We start from the raw sequence: 22,103 nt of genomic DNA on the forward strand, positions 1-22,103 counted from the left end.
TGTCGCGGTAGTTGCTTTACTCGTACGCGAGAGAAAGCGAGACACTAGTACAAAAGTCGAATGGGACGTCATTCTGTGGTCCTGTCATATAATTTTGCACTATATCCCTTAACGCGACGGAAATAGTATACGATGCGTTTAGAAATATTATTTTTTGAATTTGGATTTATTCAACTGACATTTTATAAAAATAAAAATTACCTAATAATTTAAAAACTGAAATAAAATAACCAAGGTGAATCGATCTATTTTATAGGTTAAAAATAGGTTTGGCATTTAATATCAGTATGTAAGACAAACTATTACTAAGCTATATAATTGTACTAGTACAAACATGACATTTGTACACGTTGCTTCAAACAAAGTTCAAATATGACATTTGTATTCGTTACTTCAAAATTCAAATGTAGTGCCAAGCTTCAGTACGCCTCGCCTCATTTGAAGTGGGACATTGTACTGCCTCGGTACAAAAAAGAGGCAACACTTACAAACTCTTTTTCAAGTCATGTCCTACCCAACACTAATTGACATCTGACATTTTGCTAAACAGCTGATGGCGTGAGTTACCATCCTCGCAACACGTATGTGCCAAGGTTGTAAAAAATTCATTCTCAAAGATTCATAGCCCACGATCCGTGGAATATTTTTACAAATTGATTATTAACCAGTGATTTTCCGTGAGTAACTTCTTGAGCATCTTGATGAGACGCTCAGCTTTTTTATTTACGATTTTTTTTTATTCTGGTAGCTAAATGGGCTAACAGGTAATACAAATTTCTGAACTTATTGTCGGACGGAACGAAATATTGTCGACGCAATTTGTAGGACATTGTGGCTGTTATGTTGTATACCTACCTATTAAGTATTAATTATTAAGCAACAGTAAAAAACACAGAGGGACAAGTACTGTTCAGGGGGAAGTTTCATTTTTTTTGATGAGATGTATTTAATTTATATACTAAAATAGTTACAAAGCAGATTCCATAAATGATTTTTTTTTAATATTCGTATAGACTTGAGTATTTAATCAGTGTGACAATTTTGAAACCCCTCAATACTGTGGAGAGACTTGAGTATTTAAGTACTTGAGTAGTTTGGCAATTTTGAAACCCCTCAATACTGTGGAGATTCCTTATATGTTGGCAACATTTTGCTACACAGTTGACAATGTCATTTGTGCAGTGTCCACAGAATAAAAAGTTTTACTACAATCAACCGCTCTTGGAGTTACGAGTATAGTAACACTATCAACATTTTCTTTGGACTACCCTCTATCTCTATCAACTTTTATTTGTTTCGAAATAGTAAAAGCTAATCTGTGATTAAAAATAAGTAAGCTTGGATTGAAGAATCAGGAAGTATTGTAAAATAAAAATAAGGTAGGTAAATAAGCATGTTGCAATTTATTTACATTTTTTTTTTATTTTTTAAATTTGCTCTCTAAAATATTATGACTAATATCATGTTATAATAATACTATATGATATAATCAAAAATAGTTACATAAATAAATACATATCAAAACATACAAAACAATATAGAATTTTATACATACATACGATACGGCCGAATATTTATATTAAAACTATACAATATAATTAAAATATGTAGGTATTCATAACCATTAAACAAGCCAGTTCGTAGAACTTAATATGTAGGCACTTAAAACTATTTTTTTTTTATATAAATAAAACGTAACAATTACGCTTTGCATGAGTTAGGAACTCTGTATTGCGTGGATTTTGGAACTCCAGTCACTTTGGGGTTCTCACCTTGACGGATAAGGTTTCTGAAGGAGCGGAACTGCTCATCGAACTTCGATTTGCAGACAACCTGAGCAACTTGGACCTTATACTCCTCGCCGCTGCAGTGGCTCTGACAAGCAGGCAACGGTGACGTTGAGATGCAAATCTCCCCATTGTTCTCGTAGTACTGGACTTGTTGCTTCAAATCGCAACGTCCCGTAGGTTTCAAGTAGCTCCTTGACCTGTAAATGATTTCAGCACCCCATTCGTCTTCAGTGACTGAACGCATCTGATTGTTCCATTCCTCATCGGACTTGAGGATTGCTGTGAATTGTTTCCTCGGTTTGTATGCTACTTCCCTTGCTTTAGCTTGCTGTTCCTTGTCTTTGGGGTCGTAGTCACCGTCGATGAGGGCGTAAGAAGCGCCGTAGTATTCAGGCCTGTCGATCAAACCGTTCGGAGTGAGGTAATCGTCACGGCGTTCTCCGCTCATGTAACCGCAGATACCTCTGTTGCTGTTACGTCTCTCATCAGCCAGGAGTGTAAATCTTTGGCCATCATACATAACACGGAGGCGTCCTTCACGGATCTCCAGGATGAGCTCGTTCTCTCCCTCCTTGTAGTATTCCAGGATTGGGATTTTGTCAACGTCGTCCCAGTAAGTGGTAAGAGCTCCTTGGGATACCTTCTTGGCGTTCGTCTTGACTTGTACGATGTATTCATTTTGTCCTTCTGGTGGCGGTTGCACTTCGATTTCCAGGTGTTTGCCGGTGTGAGAGCTGTGGAATCAAAATATTGTTTTAGTATAATTCAACGTATGCTTCTATTCATGCTGAGATTCTTATAACAAATGTAATCTGGTGCCTACTGTACTGGTGGATGTCATACTGTAGGTAGATGACATTTTTCTAATTCTAATTTTCAGCAGGTTCAGCGGAATTTAAATTGATATATCATAATAGAAAGTTAAATTACCTGTAAGAAATGTATATATCCTGTCTATTTTCGCTGGGCCTTCTCGCCAAAACAACCAAGTCTTCGCTGCTGCCAGGCCTGTCATCCAGCATGACAACATGCCAAGAGCGAGAGAGTTTATAATCGTAGTCTCTGTCACTGAAAGTCCTCACTTTGTTGTTGTCAACACTGCATAGAGCTGTAAGGATTTAGATAGCATTGTAATAACGATTGAATCTCATTCTTTAAATATAATTTCATGACGAAGTATCTTTTGGGGTGTTTCCGGTAAAACTCTCCTTGACAGAAATCTAATTAATTAAAGGAAACTGCTATATCAACTACCTGGCCCATTTATTAAACATCCTCTCATGAAATTAGAAGGACTATTTCAGATAATGATGTAATTTAATATACCTATAGTTTAGTTTTATTCTACAAGATTAAAAACGTTTTAGCAAAAATGGATTTGTAATTTTTAAGGTAATACTTACGTTGGAACTGATGTTTGCTGTAATAATTAAGCACGCGTTCGTAGGGCATGATTGGCCAGTACGTGGACAAAGCGACAGGTGTAACTTTAGGTATAGGCACGTTCTTAATATCCATACGTCCATAGAATGAATGGGACAATGCCAAGTTTAAGGTGTTCGTCCAGTATTGAAGATCTACATTGATGTCGAGTTTGCCTTCACGTGGCATTTTATTAGGGACAGCTTCCAATTTCCACAGACCAAGACTCTCAGCGATTTTGAACACTTCGTAACCAGCGTAGTTGACTGCGGGGTTCACGTCTTTGAAGAAAACTCCAAACTTGAAATTGTCTGGTGCGTGGGCCATTAAAATCGCTTGATGACAAGCACGTTGGTAGTAATTGCCTCTAGCAATTTCCTGTACGCATTCTATGGCCCATGGTTGCTTTTGAAGCTCTTCTACGTATTTCTGGGTGCGCTCAGTTGTTCCCTGGATGTGAATGTTTTCTTTTTTGTTGTAACGTATATCGGCCTCGAATTCCATTTTCAGTTCTTTTTGAAGTGCTTCTTGGAAATTCATGAGCGATATTGATGCTGGTTTCTTTAGAGTGGAAACGGCGTTGAATTGATTTGGTTGGTCCGAATTTCTGGCAGCGAATAACGCGAACTGTACTTTAGGGTCAACGTGGCTGTCACCGACGGCAGCTGTGAGAACGTATTCTTGTTTTTGGGGTGTGTCGAATTTGGCACTTAAGTCTAGGACTGTGGCTCTTGCCGCATTGATTCCTAAAGTGACACGTTTAATTAATTCTTCTCTACGCGCGGGACTGTTAGGAGTCACGTCGCTCATTTCTGACGCCGTTTTTGGCATTTGACCTTCATTCTTTTTGTTATAAAGAGTATCTGTAAATATGTAAAGTTACAGTTAATGTTATGGTACAAATTAACGACAGTGTTTAGTTAAGTATAATAAAAATGCTTACCATAAACCGCCGTTAGAGAAACACCCTTGTTCTTAGCTTGTTTTCCTAGATGTCTCAAGTTGAAGTGAGTTTGAGCAACATCTCTTTGTTTGAAAGCACTGATTACACTGGACATCAAGTCGTTTGACCATAGCATTTTACCAATATTTCTGAAATCTTGAGAGTAAGAATATCCCTGAATCTGGAATGGTGAGGACACTTGCTGCCCAAACTTGTAGTCGATAGAAACGACTTTATTTGGCCTTGTGATAACCTGCGTGGTGGGATCCTGTGAGAATGTCGTCAATGAGTCCTTCTTCTGGTTTGCAGTATACGGCCACATGCTGTAGTGCAGTAATGTTATGTCTTGTTCAGGCTCGACAGGCTTAATATTAGCTTTGATCTCGCCGGGCTTCATTTCTAAACTCATTCTCAAAGGAATATAAAGTTGGAACTTTCTTACTAAACCTGCGATTGCGTATTGGTTACCAAGTGTGTCGAAGAAACCGACACTTCCATCATGATTTTCAGCGTAAGTAACACGAATATCCTTATCCAAAGTGATTGCAGTCTTGTAATCCTCTCTGTCCAAGAAATCAACTTTACCCTTAACTTTGCCTTGAACGTGGAGAACCGCTGGCTCTTTGTATTTGTAAATGAAAGGCATACCCGAGGCGAGTGGGAACATAACCGATACTTCGTTTCTGTTTATGACCTTTGTATAGTGCACATCAATACCATTGGTTAGTTTTTGCAAGTACTCGACCCATCTACCAGCCAATTCCTTCATGTCATTTTCGCCAAAGGCAAATAGTCGTTGCTCATTCAAAAAGTCCAGATAAAGAGATGCTTCTAAAGATTCTTTGTCGTCATAATTGATTTTCAGCATGTCTGATATCTTGTTAGCAGAATATTTGTGATTAATTTCAGCGCTTCTGTCTTCGTCATCACCGAATATTTTATTTATGAAATAGTCAACAACTTTGCGTCCACTGGAAGCAGCCCACGATAACTGAAAATAATTTTTACTATAATGTAGCGATTTCGTTTGAAAAATTAGACATATTTAAACAAAAAGTTAGAATTCAAATAATAATATCGATTTTGATTTTTGGTGAGCTCTTGTGCATCTGACTATTGTGAATTTTAATGTGGTTTTAATATTGTTGTATTAAATATATAATGTACTTGTCAATCGGTACTATTCGATAATTAATATGGACTTACCGAAGTGTCATCATTCCATCCAGCGATTCTGTCTCTCCATGTGTATCTAAAGGTCTTAGGGAACAAACTATCCTTACTGCCGATATTTGAAATGAAATTGTTAATGCCCAAATCATCATCGTCTTCAAAGAATTGTATAGCTTTCTTATATGAGTACTGAGCACCGAAGGTTTCTTTCGTTAGCATGTCTTTAACGGCTGCTGCTGTCTTTGCACTGCAATTATCAAAATCATGAATTAGAAAGAAAGAAACCATTACCAGTACACCAGGTCATCCAGGATAATACCCTGCGATGTGTGGCATAACCCAGAAAATGGTCCCAGTTCAGCTTAATGCTACGTGACCATTTTAATTAGGACTCGTAGCACTGATTTTCAACTGGAACCACAGATTGGGTAACGCCACGAACACAGACAACACCTTTTAATCTAAACTAATGCCTACAGTCTACACTGACATTAAACTGAAAAATAAACTTAATAATGAATAACCAAAAGGAATTAAAATGTGTTAACTATAGACCTAATAAAACATATTGGAATATTATTTTAATACACAATTACATATATAGTATTACAATAAATACATATATGTATTTACATTTTCAATGGATATATAGGTATTTTTCATATATATATTATAATGCATTTTGTGCAAATAATAATGTTATGCTATTCGAATATAATTAAACTTATTAAAATGCAAGGAACAACCAATTTAAGAGAAAATTATTAGAAGTACTTACACGTGGAAGTAACGTGGGCTCTTCAGATCGGCAACTGTTTCAATCATTGATTTGATGGCAGCTCGAACATGTGTGCTGGGATCTACTTTAGTCATTTCAGCCATTGTCTGCATCATAGCGGTTGTGGGGCGCGTCATGATGATATTGTGAACAGCAGCCACTCTTACTTCGTAGGGTTCAGCCGAGTTTTTGAGAATGCTGAACAATACAGCACGCACATGATGATCTCCTTGGTAAGCCAAGACGCGAAGGTTTTCTACCATCCTTGTCCTTAAGTAAGTGGACACCGTAATTTTGCCTTCAAGGTACGGTGCAAAAACATCCACGATAGCGCGATGACCCAGGTTACCAATAGCTCTTATGTACACTTGCGCTTTGTGGCTGTCTTCCCTTTCGATGGATGACTTCAGCTCTTGGCTCAGACGAGGAAGAACCTCATCAACGACGAAGCGATCGTGCTTAGCTGAAAGCCGACCATACATATGGGTAGGGTAGTAGCGGTGGGCGGTTAGATTATTTACTTGACCCATGTTAATGAATCTGGTTGCAGAGATCAAGGCAGAGCTGTTAAGATACAACTGTTCAGTGACTACAGGGCTCATGGCAAGTTCGAAGAATTGCTTCATAACATTGGTGGTAGGGTAACGTAGAGATCTAGATAACACAGCAACAACTTCAGCTGCCTCTTCTCCTTCAATCTTCTTCTTTTCGATCCATGTTCTGATTTGTTGGAACGCGGGTAGAGTACCGGCTTCGGCCACCGCATCTCTGTAGATCATCCACATATCAGTCTTTACAATGTCGTTGCTTGATTTTGCGACTTCTAAGCTACGACTGGTTTGACTCAGCTGACCGTAGCTCATGGAAGCAATTACGCGAACAAGAATGTTGAATTTGGAGAGAAAATCAGATTTTGGCATATTGTTCGGATTCTGCAATTGGTGGGAAATTTCTTGGACGAGTTTTTGTGCGTTCATTGGATTTTGTTTCTTATCGCCATGGGGTTGTGGGTTCAAATACAAAGCAGCGTACGCTGGTTCGTTGTCCAAAGGAATTTCGTCATTTACGTAAGCAGATGTGGAGTCACTGGAACTTGACGAATCTTCATCGCTTACATGGCTTTTGACAATAACCTTATCAATAGAGACAACTGTTTTAGGTCTGGCCGACCGACGTTCTCGCTGATACTTTTCAACGTGAATATTCTTTTCAAAGGATTCCTCTGAGTTTGACGATGAACTGTCATCGATGCTAATTTGTTTCGGTGTCAAAGAGTACAACAAATTGAGAATTTCGCGGGGTCCTACCAGTTTTGGCCATTCAGCCTCGTTGTCCTGTCCGTAAGAGACCAAACGTAGGCTGACTTTGCTTTGTACTTCAGATCGTTGTTTGCCAAACAGATGTGGGTTGACATTAATCGTGCTGGTCGTCTCAGCTTTGTAGATTGGCCCCTCTTTGCCGGCTAAAATTCTGGAGACGGTCGCCCGGTTGATGAACTGTTCCTTTTTGGTACTATGCGCAGTACCAGTCCATTCGGCAACCTCGGGAACACCGAAGTGGTAATCGACTCTGTGGTGGCAGTGACCATAGTTCTTGCTCTTTGTGATTTCAAAAGGCTCTTCCTCAGATTCAAACTCTGGAAGTTCACGTCTCCATTCAGCCGCAACTGGGCTCACGGAGTACAAAGTTTCACAGTCACCGGTGACGTCAGTTTCCATCTTTCTGAACAGACCCTGCCTGATGTTCTTGTCATAGGTATCGTGAGAACTGTGAACATTTCTGTATGTGGACAAGTCTACCTGTAGAGCACCAATGAGACCCTTGATGAAGTTCTCTTGAGCAAGAGGCACAGATGAAGACAAACGTAGTGTCTTAACCCTGCCGCCGGCCATGTAGATCTCGAAGGGCTTGTCGAGTTTTGGGGCCGGTTTGTACTTTAGGTCCTTGGGGACTGGTTCATTGCGTTGTAACTCCTGGTGTACCTGAGCGTACTCTGGGTTTTCCAGTCTAGCTTCAAGACGACCTGGAGCCTTAACGCGGACAGTCACTCTAGCTCGGTAGGACGTCCCGGTGCTAGCGCCCTCCTGATGGTAGGCTAAAGTCTGAGTCTCTACATTGTAACGGTATAAAGTGCCAACTTTCCAGGGCCACTGGGATTGTTCGTCGTTGTCCTGATCGTTGTTGGAACGAGCTAGTGCCACGGCCACTGTAACAATTCAAGACATTGTCTTAGGCAAGTAGGTAAGTAGGAAAACAAATACCTATTTGATAAACCTGCAATGAGCAACTTGGTGGTCTAAGGTCCTAATCCTTCTAAAATAGAGAAAGGACATTGCCCTACTTTGGTTGATAATAAAATATATCCTTACTAAAAACTATACATGATAATATAATTGTGAAACTAAGTCTGTCCGTCTGTTTTTTACGGCTTTACAACTAAAAAGTTTTTGATGAATTTTGATATTTATAAATTGTGAAAATTTATTTGAAGATAGTGCTCAGTATCTTAAAGCCTCAGCCAAATAAAAGCCTGTGCGTCTCGGGACGCTCAACAGAAGTGATAACTTAAACCTGTTGCCGTATGCGTGAAAGAAAGGGAAGCCAGACAGTGTGGCACCGTATCGCGTTACGTTACGAAGCGGTTTACCCTCCCATGTGCAGTTATCACTTCAACAAAAAAAAATAACGGTGTTTTCGAAGGGTTGCCGATTTCAGTGGATATATGGTTACCTAGGTAACCATATATCCACTGAAATTATTGATAATAATTTCAGTGAATCCATGGTTTCAATAGTTTAAGAATTTATAAATATTATTATTAAATAAAAATAAATTAAGACTAACAATTATAAGAATTTCATCCCCCACCACTTTTAAACAGCTCAACCGATTGTCATCAAACATGTGTAAGAATACTCGCTTGTAAGTCAACTTTAAAAAAAAAAATTGGAATTGCGTCATCCGTTCGATAGCTATGGTGCCACCGACAGACTGACAGACAGACAGACACGTCAAAGTTATAACACCCCTCTTTTAGCGTCGTCGTCATCAACCCATATTCGGCTCACTGCTGAGCTCGAGTCTCCTCTCAGAATGAGAGGGGTTAGGCTAATAGTCCACCACGCTGGCCCAATGCGGATTGGCAGACTTCACACACGCAGAGAATTAATATAATTCTCTGGTATGCAGGTTTCCTCACGATGTTTTCCTTCACCGATTGAGACACGTGATATTTAATTTCTTAAAATGCACACAACTGAAAAGTTCGAGGTGCATGCCCCGGACCGGATTCGAACAACCTCCGGAATCAGAGTCAGAGGTCATATCCACCGGGCTAGCACGGCTCTTTTAGCGTCAGGGGGTACAAAAAGAAGAAAATTGATTTAAAAAAACAAACATATGTAAAACACATGAGCACCACATACTGTAGCAATACTCACAAACAAAGGCCGCAAGCACAAAAATCTTCATGTTCACGCGACACTGACACCAGTTCTGATGTTGTCGATTCTCGGAGAAGATGACTTCTACCTTACAGCCGCATTCCCTGCTCTATATATAGTTCTACGTATCTATGTTACACGTGTCGAAGCTGACCCTTAGATTCTACACTACTGATAGCAACATTGTATGTGTTTAGGGTTAAGGGAGCAAATATATTAGCTTAGATCGATTAAAATAAAACTGCTAGCGCAGGACCCGTGCTGTGTTATCGATGTTATTTATTACTTATTAACGGACATGACACTGACAGAATATTAGCTTAACTAAGCATTATTCAATAACATTATGATTTTTTTTTGGTTAAGTGACGACTCAATTCTCTGGATTGTATTAGTTTAATCAGTAACAAATTTCGAAAGTTTCCCTCGATTTCTCCAGGATGCCATCATCAAATCCTGACATGAAGAAAATGGGACCACCCTGAATTATACCTACCGAATCAAAAAAAAGAAATTTTCAAAATCGGTCCACATATCGCTGAACATACACAAAAAGAAACATACATACAATCGAACGTAGAACCTCCTCCTTTTTGGAAGTCGGTTAAAAATGGTTTAATCTGCAACACTTATTTTTGTTCATAAATGTTATTGTTACTTTTTATCGCGAAAAAATCTATGGTTTCCCGAGATTTGCGAAAACTGATGATTTTGATGATATGATTGTTTGTTACTCTTTCACGCCTCGACTACTGAACCGAATTAGCGGAAATTTGGTACTGAGATATATTATAGCATATATTAACACATAGGCTACTTTTTATCCCGGAAAAATCCATGCCAATTATGTACGAGTACGATTCAAAACATTTTTTTTTTCGATCATCTAACTTTTTCAGCAAACTAACGTAAATAATAACGTCATTTTATGTATAGAGGGATTAGTAAACAGTGGTAATAGCAAATAATAATATGTAGGAAAAAGTTAATGCCCAAAGATGGTCATTCTTTGGGCATACGAGTTGGTCATTCGCAGATCTGGATTTTTCTGCACTGGTGTCGCTGCTGCCCGACACTGGCCTGTGCCATTTGCAAAATCCAGCCATTTTCGAATGGTTATACCGCCATTAATCGGTTTCAAAAGCCTTGTCGTTCAGTCAGGGTGCACCACCAGCCGGTGAGGTTGGCAGTTGGGTTGGCTGACTGGTACTAGCCTCCCCCTTACATCCCTCCCACTAGGTGGACCGAGGATATCAAGCGGGTTGCAGGGAGCCGCTGGATGCTGGCACGAAACCGTTGTGCTTGGAGGTCCATGCAAGAGGCCTGTGTCCAACAGTGGACGTCTATCAGCTGATAATGATGATGATGAAGGTGACGTTATTGTAAAGAACACTTTTTCTTTACAATAACGTCATTATCAATTAACGTAATTTCGTTAAAATTGTCCTTTTAAATAACAAATTGTGAAAAAATCATGGACGTTGAAAATAAGCCATTTCTTGGAAATAAGCCGACTAAGGACTCGAAGCCAGGCCTACAAGGTAATTTTGGAACAACGAAACAGTTTATCTTTACTAAGAAATAAAACGCATGGGTAAATAAAATTCATCATAAAAAATATTTATTAAAAAAATGAGCAATGAGCATTTTGACAGCAGCTGTCCTAAACCTAAAATTAAAAATACAAATAAATCCTCAAATGAGGAAAAAAAGGAGATCTTAAATGGAAAATCTTATAAAATACTAAACAAGGGAGATTCTTTGGAAAGCATCCAACATTTTTGTACATTTTCAAATTTTCTTACAAATATCTAACAATACTTAATCTACCTCAGGAAGTCGGTTTTGAGCAGTGGATACAACCTCAACCTTCGATTCGGAGGGCTAAGGTTCGAATCCGGTTCGGTTCATACACTTCCAACTTACTCTTAACAGTTGTATGAAGTCATGCGCATTGGGCCAGCGAGGTAGACTATTAGCCTAACCCCTCTTATTCTAAGAGGAGACTCGTGCTCAACAGTGTGCCGAATATGGGCTGTTAATGATGAAGTCGGTTTAGCTTTGGTTACCTATGTTGTCATTACAAACGTTCTCGCGAGTAAATCGATGGAACGTCAGTATACAAGAAATGCGTCGTTAAATTAAAGTCTGGCCGCTCAGAAATTGCGTTTCCGACATGTCGTGATCGAATGGACGATGTAACTTTGAACTGACGTACAAGGTTGTTGAACTGCGCTGTCACAAGGACAATGAAATGGAATATGTTTTGTAATTGCGATATAATGCAATTTCTGAGCAGCCGGTCTCTATGTAGAGTGATACAGGCACGAGTTTCTATGACATGTGGTGCGGCATAGAAACCCGTTAAACAACAAACGGTTGCTTTGCAACCACTCATAGAGTGCTAATATATACCTATTAAAATTATAAAAAATACTGTTTGGAATCCAATATTTTCCAATATTTTTTCCCAATGAATAAACTTTATATTTTTAAACTTATTATTTACATACAAAGTATTTTAAAACATAATACACATTTGTCTAAATATTTCAACAAAGTAGGTATTATTATAACTATTTATTGTCATTGTAAAATAAAATAAAAAAAATATCATAATACTGTACAATAAGTCGATATTAATACTACAAAAACTTAATTAATAAACCTACTACAACTTTCTTTTCTACTGTCTATATAAAAAAATAAACATGAAAAAAAAAATCTAAAAAAATACCGCATAAGGTGTTTTTCTAAAATTAAATTAATTGAGCAACTATAGGTGTCATTCAAACGTCAGTGTTAAAATTAATTAACTTAAATAAATAACATTTTGAATATTTTTTAAAACAACTCATGTCACATTTTTTTAGTCGTAATTTTTTTTTTCATTTCTACGAATTCTCTGAAATTTACCTAAAAAGCCTCTTTCTTCCCTTCTGACATCAAAATCGATCGAACCGTTTCAGTAATTAGCCAGAATTAAAAAATTTTAAATATATATTTCTTGAATACCTACCTACCTACCTACCTACCTACCTACTGTATACGCCTACTTTTAATGTAAAACTGTTTATTTAAAATTACAAACAGACAATTTTATTTATTTGTTGGTATATATTGTGACATTGTTGCTATATCAATATAATTATTCCTAAAAGTATATTATTATTTAATAAACTTTATACAACTAAAGTCTTCTCCCGACTACTTAAGTACTTTGGAGAATGGAATTGGTCCCAAAACCTATAACAGAGATTATGTTTTTAACATGATCTCTTAATAAAATGTACAACTGAACTTAATTTGAGTTTAATAATATAATAGTACTTAACTAATTGAGCCTGTTTCTTTGACAGTCTTTCATTGAGCTCTTTTACTTAAATATGTATTTCTTATTCTAATCTCCCAATTCTCAGCTATATAACTGTTAAGGCCAGTGGAAGGAATTTTGAGGAAGGATACCTCAAAATTCCTTCTCCACAGGGCAAGCTGTGAATTTTTCTATACTATGAAGTGCACACAACTGATAATGGTCTAATAGACTCACACGTTCTCCATTGTCTGAAATGTCCGTAAGTTGAGGTCTGAGTTTAAATAAATCACCCTTAGAGAGTCGTTCCACGCTACAATCTGGTAAAACCTAAATCTGGTATCTACGTTTGCTCAAACGTAGGGTAAGGACGACGAAATATTATTGTAAGTCGCCCTTAAAGAGTGATTTCGCTCCAGTCTTGCAGGTTTTTTGGGTGCACCAAACGTACCCTGATGTGGTCTGCTTAAGGAATCAGTACACGTCTTGACAGACAGACAGACGGAGAACCAAGTCATCATCATCTCGTCTTTGGCGATTCGGGAACAGCGACTCGAAACTTTGTCAGATCACACACGGGCTACGCCATCAGGCGGGCTATCAGGCGCCCTCATGTGACTTATGTAACCTATTTTTGCGCGGAATGCACAGAGAATGCACTCCTGGCGCAGAGAGGACATGTTAGGGTACCGTTAACATAATTATATGTGATAATGGAGGGAGGTTTGGATTTAAGATGTTTATGACGATTATCTAGATCTTGCCTCCGTATATTTTCAAAATTAAAGGTACTCTGCTGAACTAAGGTCCTCCATTCTGATCGATTTCCTCTAACATCTCCCAACGAATAGTATGTGTTACAGTTAGCCAAATGCCTCTTCTGTACATCCTACCGTATAAAAATAGATTTACTACATCTTATGCAACTTGGGCACTGTCAGTTTGTCTCTAATGCATCTAAGGGTGGTGAGTTTTGCTGGTGAGCTTGGTACCAGTTGTTCCTCCACTCGTCTGATGGGTTTGGTGGGAGGGAAGCATGGTCGCGGGGCTTGAGTCACGTGGGGGTGGGATTTGACGTGTTTCCGAAGAGATGAGGGGTCGGTGTAGCGCTTGCCGCAGCCTATCGCACCGCATGCGTATGGCCTCTGAAACAAATATAGCTGGTTATAAAGAGAAGAAGAAGAAGAAAATTCGAATACGGTTCGAGGTATGCACGTCCAACTTTTTAGTTATGTGCATTTTAAATATTTGTGTCTCAAACGGTAAAGGAAAAACATCATGAGGAAACCTGCATTTGTGAAGTCTGCCAATCAGCATTGGACCAGCGTGGTAGGCTATTAGCCTAACCCCTCTCATTCTGGTAGGACACTCTACAGTGATCTGGGTATTGGGTAATATGGGTTCTTAATGATCATATACTTACAGCATTAAAATGTGTCCTCTGATGTTTGGCCCGGTCGGAGGAGTTAGAGAAGGCCTTCCTGCAGTGCGGCGCTGGACACGCGTAGGGTCGCTCTCCGGTGTGGGAGCGTACGTGGATCTTCAGGTTCTCCAGCCGGGAGAAGGCTTTGCCGCATCCTGGGTGCTGGGGAATGAGAAGAAGTTCATTGTGGTCATCATCATCATTATCGGCCAGGTCCAGGTTATTCTCCCGGGAATAATCAGAGGTGAGTTATGACCACACTGCTTCGAGTCCTCCTTCGCACATTGGCTAGTGATTCATTATGCAGATATGTCAGAGAGAGTTTCTCAAAGTAAGCTACGCGAACCCCTCTTGGGATTAACCAATTGACGGTAGGGGGTTCGCGATAGGATTTACGTAATGGCTGAATAACTAAGAAGAATATTCCAAACTCTAACGCAAAGCAGTGAATTTTTCTTTTATATTCGCTCTCATCTAAAAACTTAATGGAGGTACGCGAAGCCATAAGTTTTAAAAACTCTAAAATATTTTTTAAAGACCGGAATCGACAGCTTAACATACTTTATGAGTTACGGGGGAACAGAACTTCTCAAGTACTAGTTGAAAATTCTTGGCAAAAAGAGAAGCTCAACATATCACAGCCCAATCTGAGACCTCCTGATTCGAAGTCACATACGAGTAGGTTACTTAATTGGTCTGATAAGGCAGTCAAACTCAACTTCATAACCATCATCATTAACAGCGATGGACGTCCACTGCTGGACATAGGCCTCTTGCATGGACTTCCAAACAAAACGGTCTTGAGCCGCCAGCATCCAGCGACTCCCTACAACCCACTTAATATCTCCAACCGACTCTGCGCTTTCCAGTGCGGGGTCGCCATTCCAGCACCTTGGGATCCCAACGTCCATCGGCTCTTCGAACTATGTGGCCTGCTCACTGCCACTTCGGCTTCGCGACTCGCTGAGCTACGTCAGTGACTTTGTTTCTGCTCAACTCAACAACAACAAACTCAACTTACATGGCATCTATTCGGCTTGTGTCCAGAGTGGACGCGCATGTGGATGAGCAGCTTGTACCGCGCGTTGAACGGACGCCGCGCGCGTAGACACTCGCGCCACAAACAACTGAACTCGTCTCCTGAAACAATGCCATCATCATTAACAACCACATTCAGCTCACTGTTGAGCACGTCTCCTCTCAGAATTAGAAGTATTAGACTGATAGTCCACGCTGGCGCAATGCGGATTGCCAGACTTCACACACCCAGAGAATTAAGAAAATTCTCTGGTATGCAGTCTTCCTCACGATGTTTTTCTTTCACCGTTTGAGACACGTGATATTTAATTTCTTAAAATGCACACAACTGAATGTGAAGCTGGATGTGCATGCCCCGGACCGGGTTCGAACCCACACCCTCCGGAATCGGAGGCAGAGGTCATATCCACTGGGCTATCACGGCTCTAAATTTACCTTAAATGACACGAATCGCTTTGCATCCATGATGTCATGATGATATCGATCATCTACGACATAGGAATAAAAGCACGTTATTTTAAATAAAATTCTAACCGTTCTGGTTTAGCCGCAGATAAAGAAACTTTGCTAAAATTAAATCTATTTGGTAAAAAAAACGGAAATAACTGTCAGTCGTAACATTCTCTTAATATACCTAACTCGGTTTCAAAAAACAGACGTAATCATAAATATTTTTAACCATTGTCTCATCATTTCAAAAATGCATTCCAAGTTACATGATTCACATAGTGCCTACTGGAAAACAACTGCTATATTTAGTAATCAACTCACTTTTTCTGGTTACCTACTCTAGTCATGAGTTTTCAAAATGTCTTAAAATAAATATTCCTGTCGGCCACGACATCCTGGTGACCATGTGTGGCAGTGGCCTTAAATTGGGAATTGTTAGTAGGTAAGTCGTATTTTTTTAATTAACTTCAAAAAGGAGGAGGTTCTCAGTTCGGTCGGTATTTTTTTTTATGTATGTACACCGATTACTTAAAGACGCCTGGACCGATTTCAAAAATTATTTTTTTTTTGAAACGGTATAGTCCCCATTTGGTCCCATTGCCATCATATCAAGATCTGATGATGGAATCCTGGAGAAATAGAGGGAAACTTTCGAAAATTATATGGGTGTCTAGTGTGTTCGTATACTTTTCCATTTAGTACTTATAAGCACTACAATTTCATAAAGGTTTAAAATCAATCTGAGCCATAAAACAGACGAGGGAACTCCTCGGCGATTTACAGCACTTACCTTGTATTTGGGCTTGATTAATTTGTATTAATGAGAACTTTCCTGCTGATCAGTATGAAGGCGGTGCTTAGCGGTGTTGTCTTAATTTAAGCCATTTCTGACATAACAGGACCACATGGAACAACACTGTCTGCAAAATCTAAATCTATAAGATATTCTCACATGACTTGAATTAATACATCACCGGCTTAGCACCGCCTTCATACTGATCAGCAGGTAGAACATATTATGATGTTATTTTTCACTTTTTAGTTTAGTGGATATGTTTTTAGGTTTTGAAGTCGGTTGTATTTTTTTTATTAAAATTTTTATTATGTAAGTAGTATTTGTAATTTAAAAGTATATTGTAAGAAAACGCCAAATTTTTGTATACTTTGTATAGTATAGTTGATACAACATTCAGAAAGTCCATTTCAATGGAAAACCGTAACCGTAACGGGCGACACCTGAGGCAAAGACAAGGTAATCAAGAAGTACCCGTTGATTGTCAATCATTGAGTACTCTTCAATTCAAAGACAAATCAAAGCTTTTCCCGTCAACCTGAGGGATATAAAATCCTAAAAAAATTCCAGCTACTTCGACTATACCTAACCTATAGCTATGATCATAGATGGAATCTATGGATAGGATACATAGAAAGTCAAATTTCATTTATTTCTATTAGATTTAGTTTACAAGCACTTTCGAAACGTCAGGTTAGAATAGTATCAGATAATGGTGATTTAAAGTTGGTCGAAGACTTACAATTAAAGTTACGAGGGTTCTAAACACTCCTTGTATTTCTTAACGATCTTTGAAACATAGAACTTCTTTTTTTCGACTGTGTAATTAACATAGATTTTGGGCAAGCACAGAAGCATTGTATGACGTAGCCCGAAAACAGAAGTAGAAGAATATATGGGCGGAACAATTCTATAAGGCGCCTCTTATGACTTGGAACTTAGAAGACCCTTCAAAAAGGGTGTTTTGGCCTTAGTGTATCAGTGTGATGCTCCCGTGAGACAAAATAATCTAGCTACTACTAACACAATCAATCATACATCACTTCCAAAGGGTAATAAACTAAACAACCGTAGCCTTACCTTTATAAGTGTTGACATGCGCTCTCTCAATATGCTCCACCAATGTATTCTGATTAGGATATCTTTCGTGGCACTGTTCCCATTGGCATACCCTTTCGCCTGAAACGTAAACATTAATAAATAACATCAATTGACTAATAGTCTTACCCTAAACAATGCGGCTACTTTCAAAGATAGAGGTGGATAAGAAAAAATCTGTTTTGTATTATATTGCACCATTTCCAATGATAGCGCGGACGTTTATTTAAAAACACATTAGAGTATAGTTTGCTTATAAAAAATATTAAGAAGATTAAGTCGTCGATTAAGGTTTTCATTTCTTTTTTATGTTTGTATTTTGTTCTACAACTAACCTGCTAACTAATACTTGCTTAATCACACAATACTGTATTTTATATTTATATAAAACACAAATTAATTTATTGAAAAATTAGAAAAAAAATCAAAAGGAAACGACGGTCCGTGTTAAAATTAATAACAAATCATAATACATAAGCTATTGAAATCATTCACAATGCAAAAAAGGATCATACCTTGTGATTTGTCCATTCTTCCACTATTTTGACCAACTTTATCATCAACTCCTTCATTGTCCCTTTCCAACACCAGACCGAACTCATCCAAATTAATAAAAAGTTCATCTTCTTCAAAATTTTCCGAATTTTCATCGTAATAACCTCCACTGTGCATATCGCTTTCCACCGAATCAGAAACTGATACTGTTCTAGATTGCCTTTCGAAGTTAAACTCAGTACAACTGGTAGGTGTGTCAGGTAGTATATAATTATTTTCGCCATCTATATTATAAAGTATATTGTTTGGGTAACTGTAATGATCCAAGTTAGTAGTTTGTGGACAAATGGCTTGTGGGATATGTTGGCTTGTATTAACGTCATACATATTTTGTTGTGTATGAGATTCCTCTGTATTGTTATAATTACAATACCGTTTCGAAAATGCAGTTTCTATCGACGGCAACAGATTTTCGTTGGACATTGTCTTCAAATAATCATCATTAAAAGTTTCAGGCGTCAATCGTGACTCCCCATCTTCTCTACAAAGTTCGTCTATCAATGATTCATCATCTATATAATCATTATTATAATTAGAATCAATCTTTTTGTTACTGTCACAAGAATCAGATTTAAAACTACTATCGTCAAACTCAATGTTGTCTAAATCTAAAAGAACTTCTTTAATGTTTTGATCGTTAATATTATTATTGTCTATAACTTCATCTATGATTTCGAAGTCTGTTTGACTACTATCTGTATTATTCCATCCCTCTAGGACTTCGAAATCGAAGCTTTCTTCGACACCAAACCTGAAGTTGTCATTTTTAGATTCAGTGTTATTTTTAAAATCGTTTTTCTGTTTTGGTTTACCGTTTTCTACTTCTAAATTAAACTGTGACATGTAGTAGGCGTGGAGATCGGTGACGCTGTCGGTTTTTTCTTGAAATAGTTCATCGTCTTCATAAGGTATGAGGTCGTAATCAGCCATGGCTGTAAAACTAAGTTCGTTATCCTAATAAAGTTCAGTAATCCCAATAGTGAGGTGGCTGTAACATGTAATTGACATGTGGTGTACTCAGATCGCCGCATATGGTATGGGTTTTGCTATTATTATAAAAATAAACTTTCTCCGAGCTGGATCTCGCGTGGCTTGAGCATCTGCGAATAATATAAACTTAATTACTATTGTTATTCTTATTAAACACATTTCGACACACGTGTTACGTTATGGCCACCTTATATTGCCAGGAAGTGCTTTTTTTAAACAACTTTTGTACTGTTACAGTTATAATTTCTTTATTTTACAGTCTGTAGTTAAAATTACAGTCTTATATATATTTACTTGCCCTGTTAGTGTGGGCTAAATCTTGTAAGATGATTAAGAATGTTTTACTGAAGTTTATATTTCTTAAATTTGTAATTTGGTACAAATGCGTTTGTTATGTCGGATCGTTTAATCATCTACGGACATTGAGGTCCAGGGTTCGAATCCCGTGTCAACATAAAAATGCGTTATTGGGATTTTTCTTGCAAGATAAATTTTAAGAGCAGCCTGGAGTTGGGAAACTGGCATTTTGGTACCTACACCCCGTGCCTCGGAGAGCACGTAAAGCCGTCGGTCCTGCGCCTGATCTCTCGCCCTACGTGTGGGTTTGCCGGATTATGAGAATGCGGGAAAAGAGAGTGCACGTTTTACTCACACACTTGTGCACTATAATATCTCATGGTTAATCTCATCATGGGATTGGCCGCCTGGGCCGAAAAAAGAAAAACAAATCAGTCAATCAATCAATCAATCAATTTATTTCTTTGCAGATACATGCATTATTTATACAGGTGGTCGATAGATGTAGATGGTAAATGTATCTTGAGAATTTGGCATGCAAATTATTTATTAAGTATTTAATGATTCAAATGACAATTTCACCATTTAAAATTTACATCTTTACAATTAAAATATGTATGAAAATAACATTAATATCAACTTAAATACTCATTTACATTGTAGAATGCCTGTTGAGTTAGGTATTTATATAAATTATTTTTAAAGTAATTTATATTCTTTTCTTTCCTAATTTATTATATATTATATCGCAAGATATTATTGTTTTAATTAGATTAAACATAAGATTAAAGGAGAATAAAGTCATTATTGTACAACCGTTTCATAATCTACTTTAAAAAAAAAATATTTAACTATGTGCTTAAAATTATACAACAACCTATTTCACTATTAATATTACAAGTAATGGAACGAACAAATTGAATTAGAAACCTATAGGTACGCACAGAATTATTTTTTTTACCCTCTATTTTTTTATAACGAATAATGGATAATAATAATAATAAATATTGGAGTATGTTTTCCTTGCGAGCTTGCTATCTAATATGTAAAATGTATTTGCGAAAACTTGTAATTGGCTATAATCTATAAAATCTGGCTATAAAAAAATCTGTTTTCTATTTTGTTATTTTTATTATCTTTGTATTTAGCTGTAAGTTTTTCTTTCTAAATAAATAAATAAAATAATTAATGTGAATTTTTATTTATTCTTTTGACGGTACACGGAAACATGTAGAAAGAAAAAAGTAGTAAGTACAGGCCTTATCGCTTAGAACGAATTTTTTCCAGGTAATATTTTTAATTGTAATGATCTTTTTTTATTTTGATAAGTCGATTAAAAACTTAATCTAATGCTCAATATTTTAACTACAACAAAATGAAAATTTAACAACATAACCCTATAAAAAAAATCTAATCTTAAATCCAATTTAAAAATATAAAATATAGAGCGTGTATCAATCAGACCGCAATAACTATTTTCACCATTAACAAGGGTTTTTTACCCTTTTCAATTTTTAAATGACAACAATTATTGTTAATGATGAGTTAATAAACATAAATGATGAGTTTCTTGCCAGCTCTTCTCATTTTAAGTCTACCTTCTAACCAATAGCAGATTTACTAGCAGAAGTAGTATGTCTATTTCGTCTATTTGACTTTTTAAAATAATTTATTTACTTTTTTTTATATTTACAAGTTATCCCTTGACTACAATCTCACCTAATAGTAAGTGATGATGTAATCTAAGATGAAAAGCAGGCTAACTTGTTAATTTTACCTATTTACGATCTATCATAATCTAAGTAAAAAAAACTCACCGCAAACCAGGAAAGTTGTGAAAACAGACAACACTAAATTTCACAAAACCGCGCGCTGTCAAGTTGACACTTGACTCATAATCACACACGGCTAAGGGTTAACTAAAAAGGGTTAACTTGAGGGTTACCGCGACCGTACTGATTGGGATATCAATAAGGAATAACACAGGAGCGTTTGGGATAGCGAAAAAAACCTCACTGAAGATTCTTAACACATGTGTCTTAAACCAAACTTTGTACTCTTGCCAAACCATAGACAATCTACTGCTCCTTAAGACTATGGAAAAAGGACTAAAATAGAATGACACAACATTTTTATAACCGCAAATGGAATAGTCTAACAAGATTACTGTCTTTTGGCGCCATATTATACTGTTTTGGTTAAATCATTTGTCTTTTAATTGGCTTTTATTGTTTTTTGCGTTTGTCTATTATGTTTTAGTTGATGGGTCTCGATTTTTGAACATGTTTTGGGAATTTTTCTTAATAGAAAGTGTTGAAAGGTATGGTAGCTGACGACTAGGAATGGTCATTTATTTTTTTTTGATTTTTTTTTGATGCAAATAGGCTCGCGTTTGACCATTATCCAACCACAGATACAGTATATGATGGGACATGCTTGCCTAGAAGGTGCCTATTCACTCTTGTTTTAAAGATATCTCAGGATACACAGACCTGGGAAGGGTACACGTACTTGGCAGGTGTTTCTTTACAATTATTCCCTTTTTTTTTAAAAAAAAATAGGGATGTTATAAGTTTGACCGCTATGTCTTTCGCAAG

General features: G+C 37.4%; 2 protein-coding genes across 2 annotated transcripts; both read right to left on the reverse strand.

The window, feature by feature from the left end:
* Positions 1-1,386: 1,386 nt before the first annotated feature.
* On the reverse strand, positions 1,387-9,675 carry LOC112048236 (vitellogenin). Its single transcript, XM_024085700.2, has 7 exons — positions 9,547-9,675; positions 6,107-8,312; positions 5,362-5,575; positions 4,156-5,146; positions 3,194-4,075; positions 2,721-2,898; positions 1,387-2,524 (listed from the first exon to the last, which is right to left on the reverse strand). The coding sequence occupies exons 1-7, from the start codon at positions 9,575-9,577 to the stop codon at positions 1,702-1,704; spliced, it is 5,325 nt and encodes a 1,774-aa protein (XP_023941468.1). The 5' UTR covers positions 9,578-9,675; the 3' UTR covers positions 1,387-1,701.
* A 1,475-nt stretch (positions 9,676-11,150) lies between these two features.
* On the reverse strand, positions 11,151-21,497 carry LOC112048258 (zinc finger protein GLI1-like). The gene is made up of 6 exons (XM_024085729.2): positions 21,324-21,497; positions 18,180-19,319; positions 17,647-17,745; positions 15,307-15,425; positions 14,286-14,447; positions 11,151-14,007 (listed from the first exon to the last, which is right to left on the reverse strand). Exons 2-6 carry the CDS (start codon positions 19,147-19,149, stop codon positions 13,774-13,776), a joined length of 1,584 nt encoding a protein of 527 aa, XP_023941497.1. The 5' UTR covers positions 19,150-19,319; positions 21,324-21,497; the 3' UTR covers positions 11,151-13,773.
* Between the last annotated feature and the right edge of the window lie 606 nt (positions 21,498-22,103).

Source organism: Bicyclus anynana, chromosome 25, assembly GCF_947172395.1.
Source record: "Bicyclus anynana chromosome 25, ilBicAnyn1.1, whole genome shotgun sequence".
NCBI lineage: Eukaryota > Metazoa > Arthropoda > Insecta > Lepidoptera > Nymphalidae > Bicyclus > Bicyclus anynana.

Coding starts and splice junctions, on each gene's coding strand:
- LOC112048258 (XM_024085729.2), bottom strand. CDS start 19,149: ATGGCTGATTACGACCTCATACCTTATGAAGACGATGAACTATTTCAA. Junction 14,448..15,306: donor ACAAGCCGAATAGATGCCAT/GTAAGTTGAGTT, acceptor CTCATTCCCCAG/CACCCAGGATGCGGCAAAGC. Junction 14,008..14,285: donor AGAGGACACATTTTAATGCT/GTAAGTATATGA, acceptor TATTTGTTTCAG/AGGCCATACGCATGCGGTGC.
- LOC112048236 (XM_024085700.2), bottom strand. CDS start 9,577: ATGAAGATTTTTGTGCTTGCGGCCTTTGTTT. Junction 8,313..9,546: donor TGTGCTTGCGGCCTTTGTTT/GTGAGTATTGCT, acceptor GAATTGTTACAG/TGGCCGTGGCACTAGCTCGT. Junction 5,147..5,361: donor GATGGAATGATGACACTTCG/GTAAGTCCATAT, acceptor AATTATTTTCAG/TTATCGTGGGCTGCTTCCAG.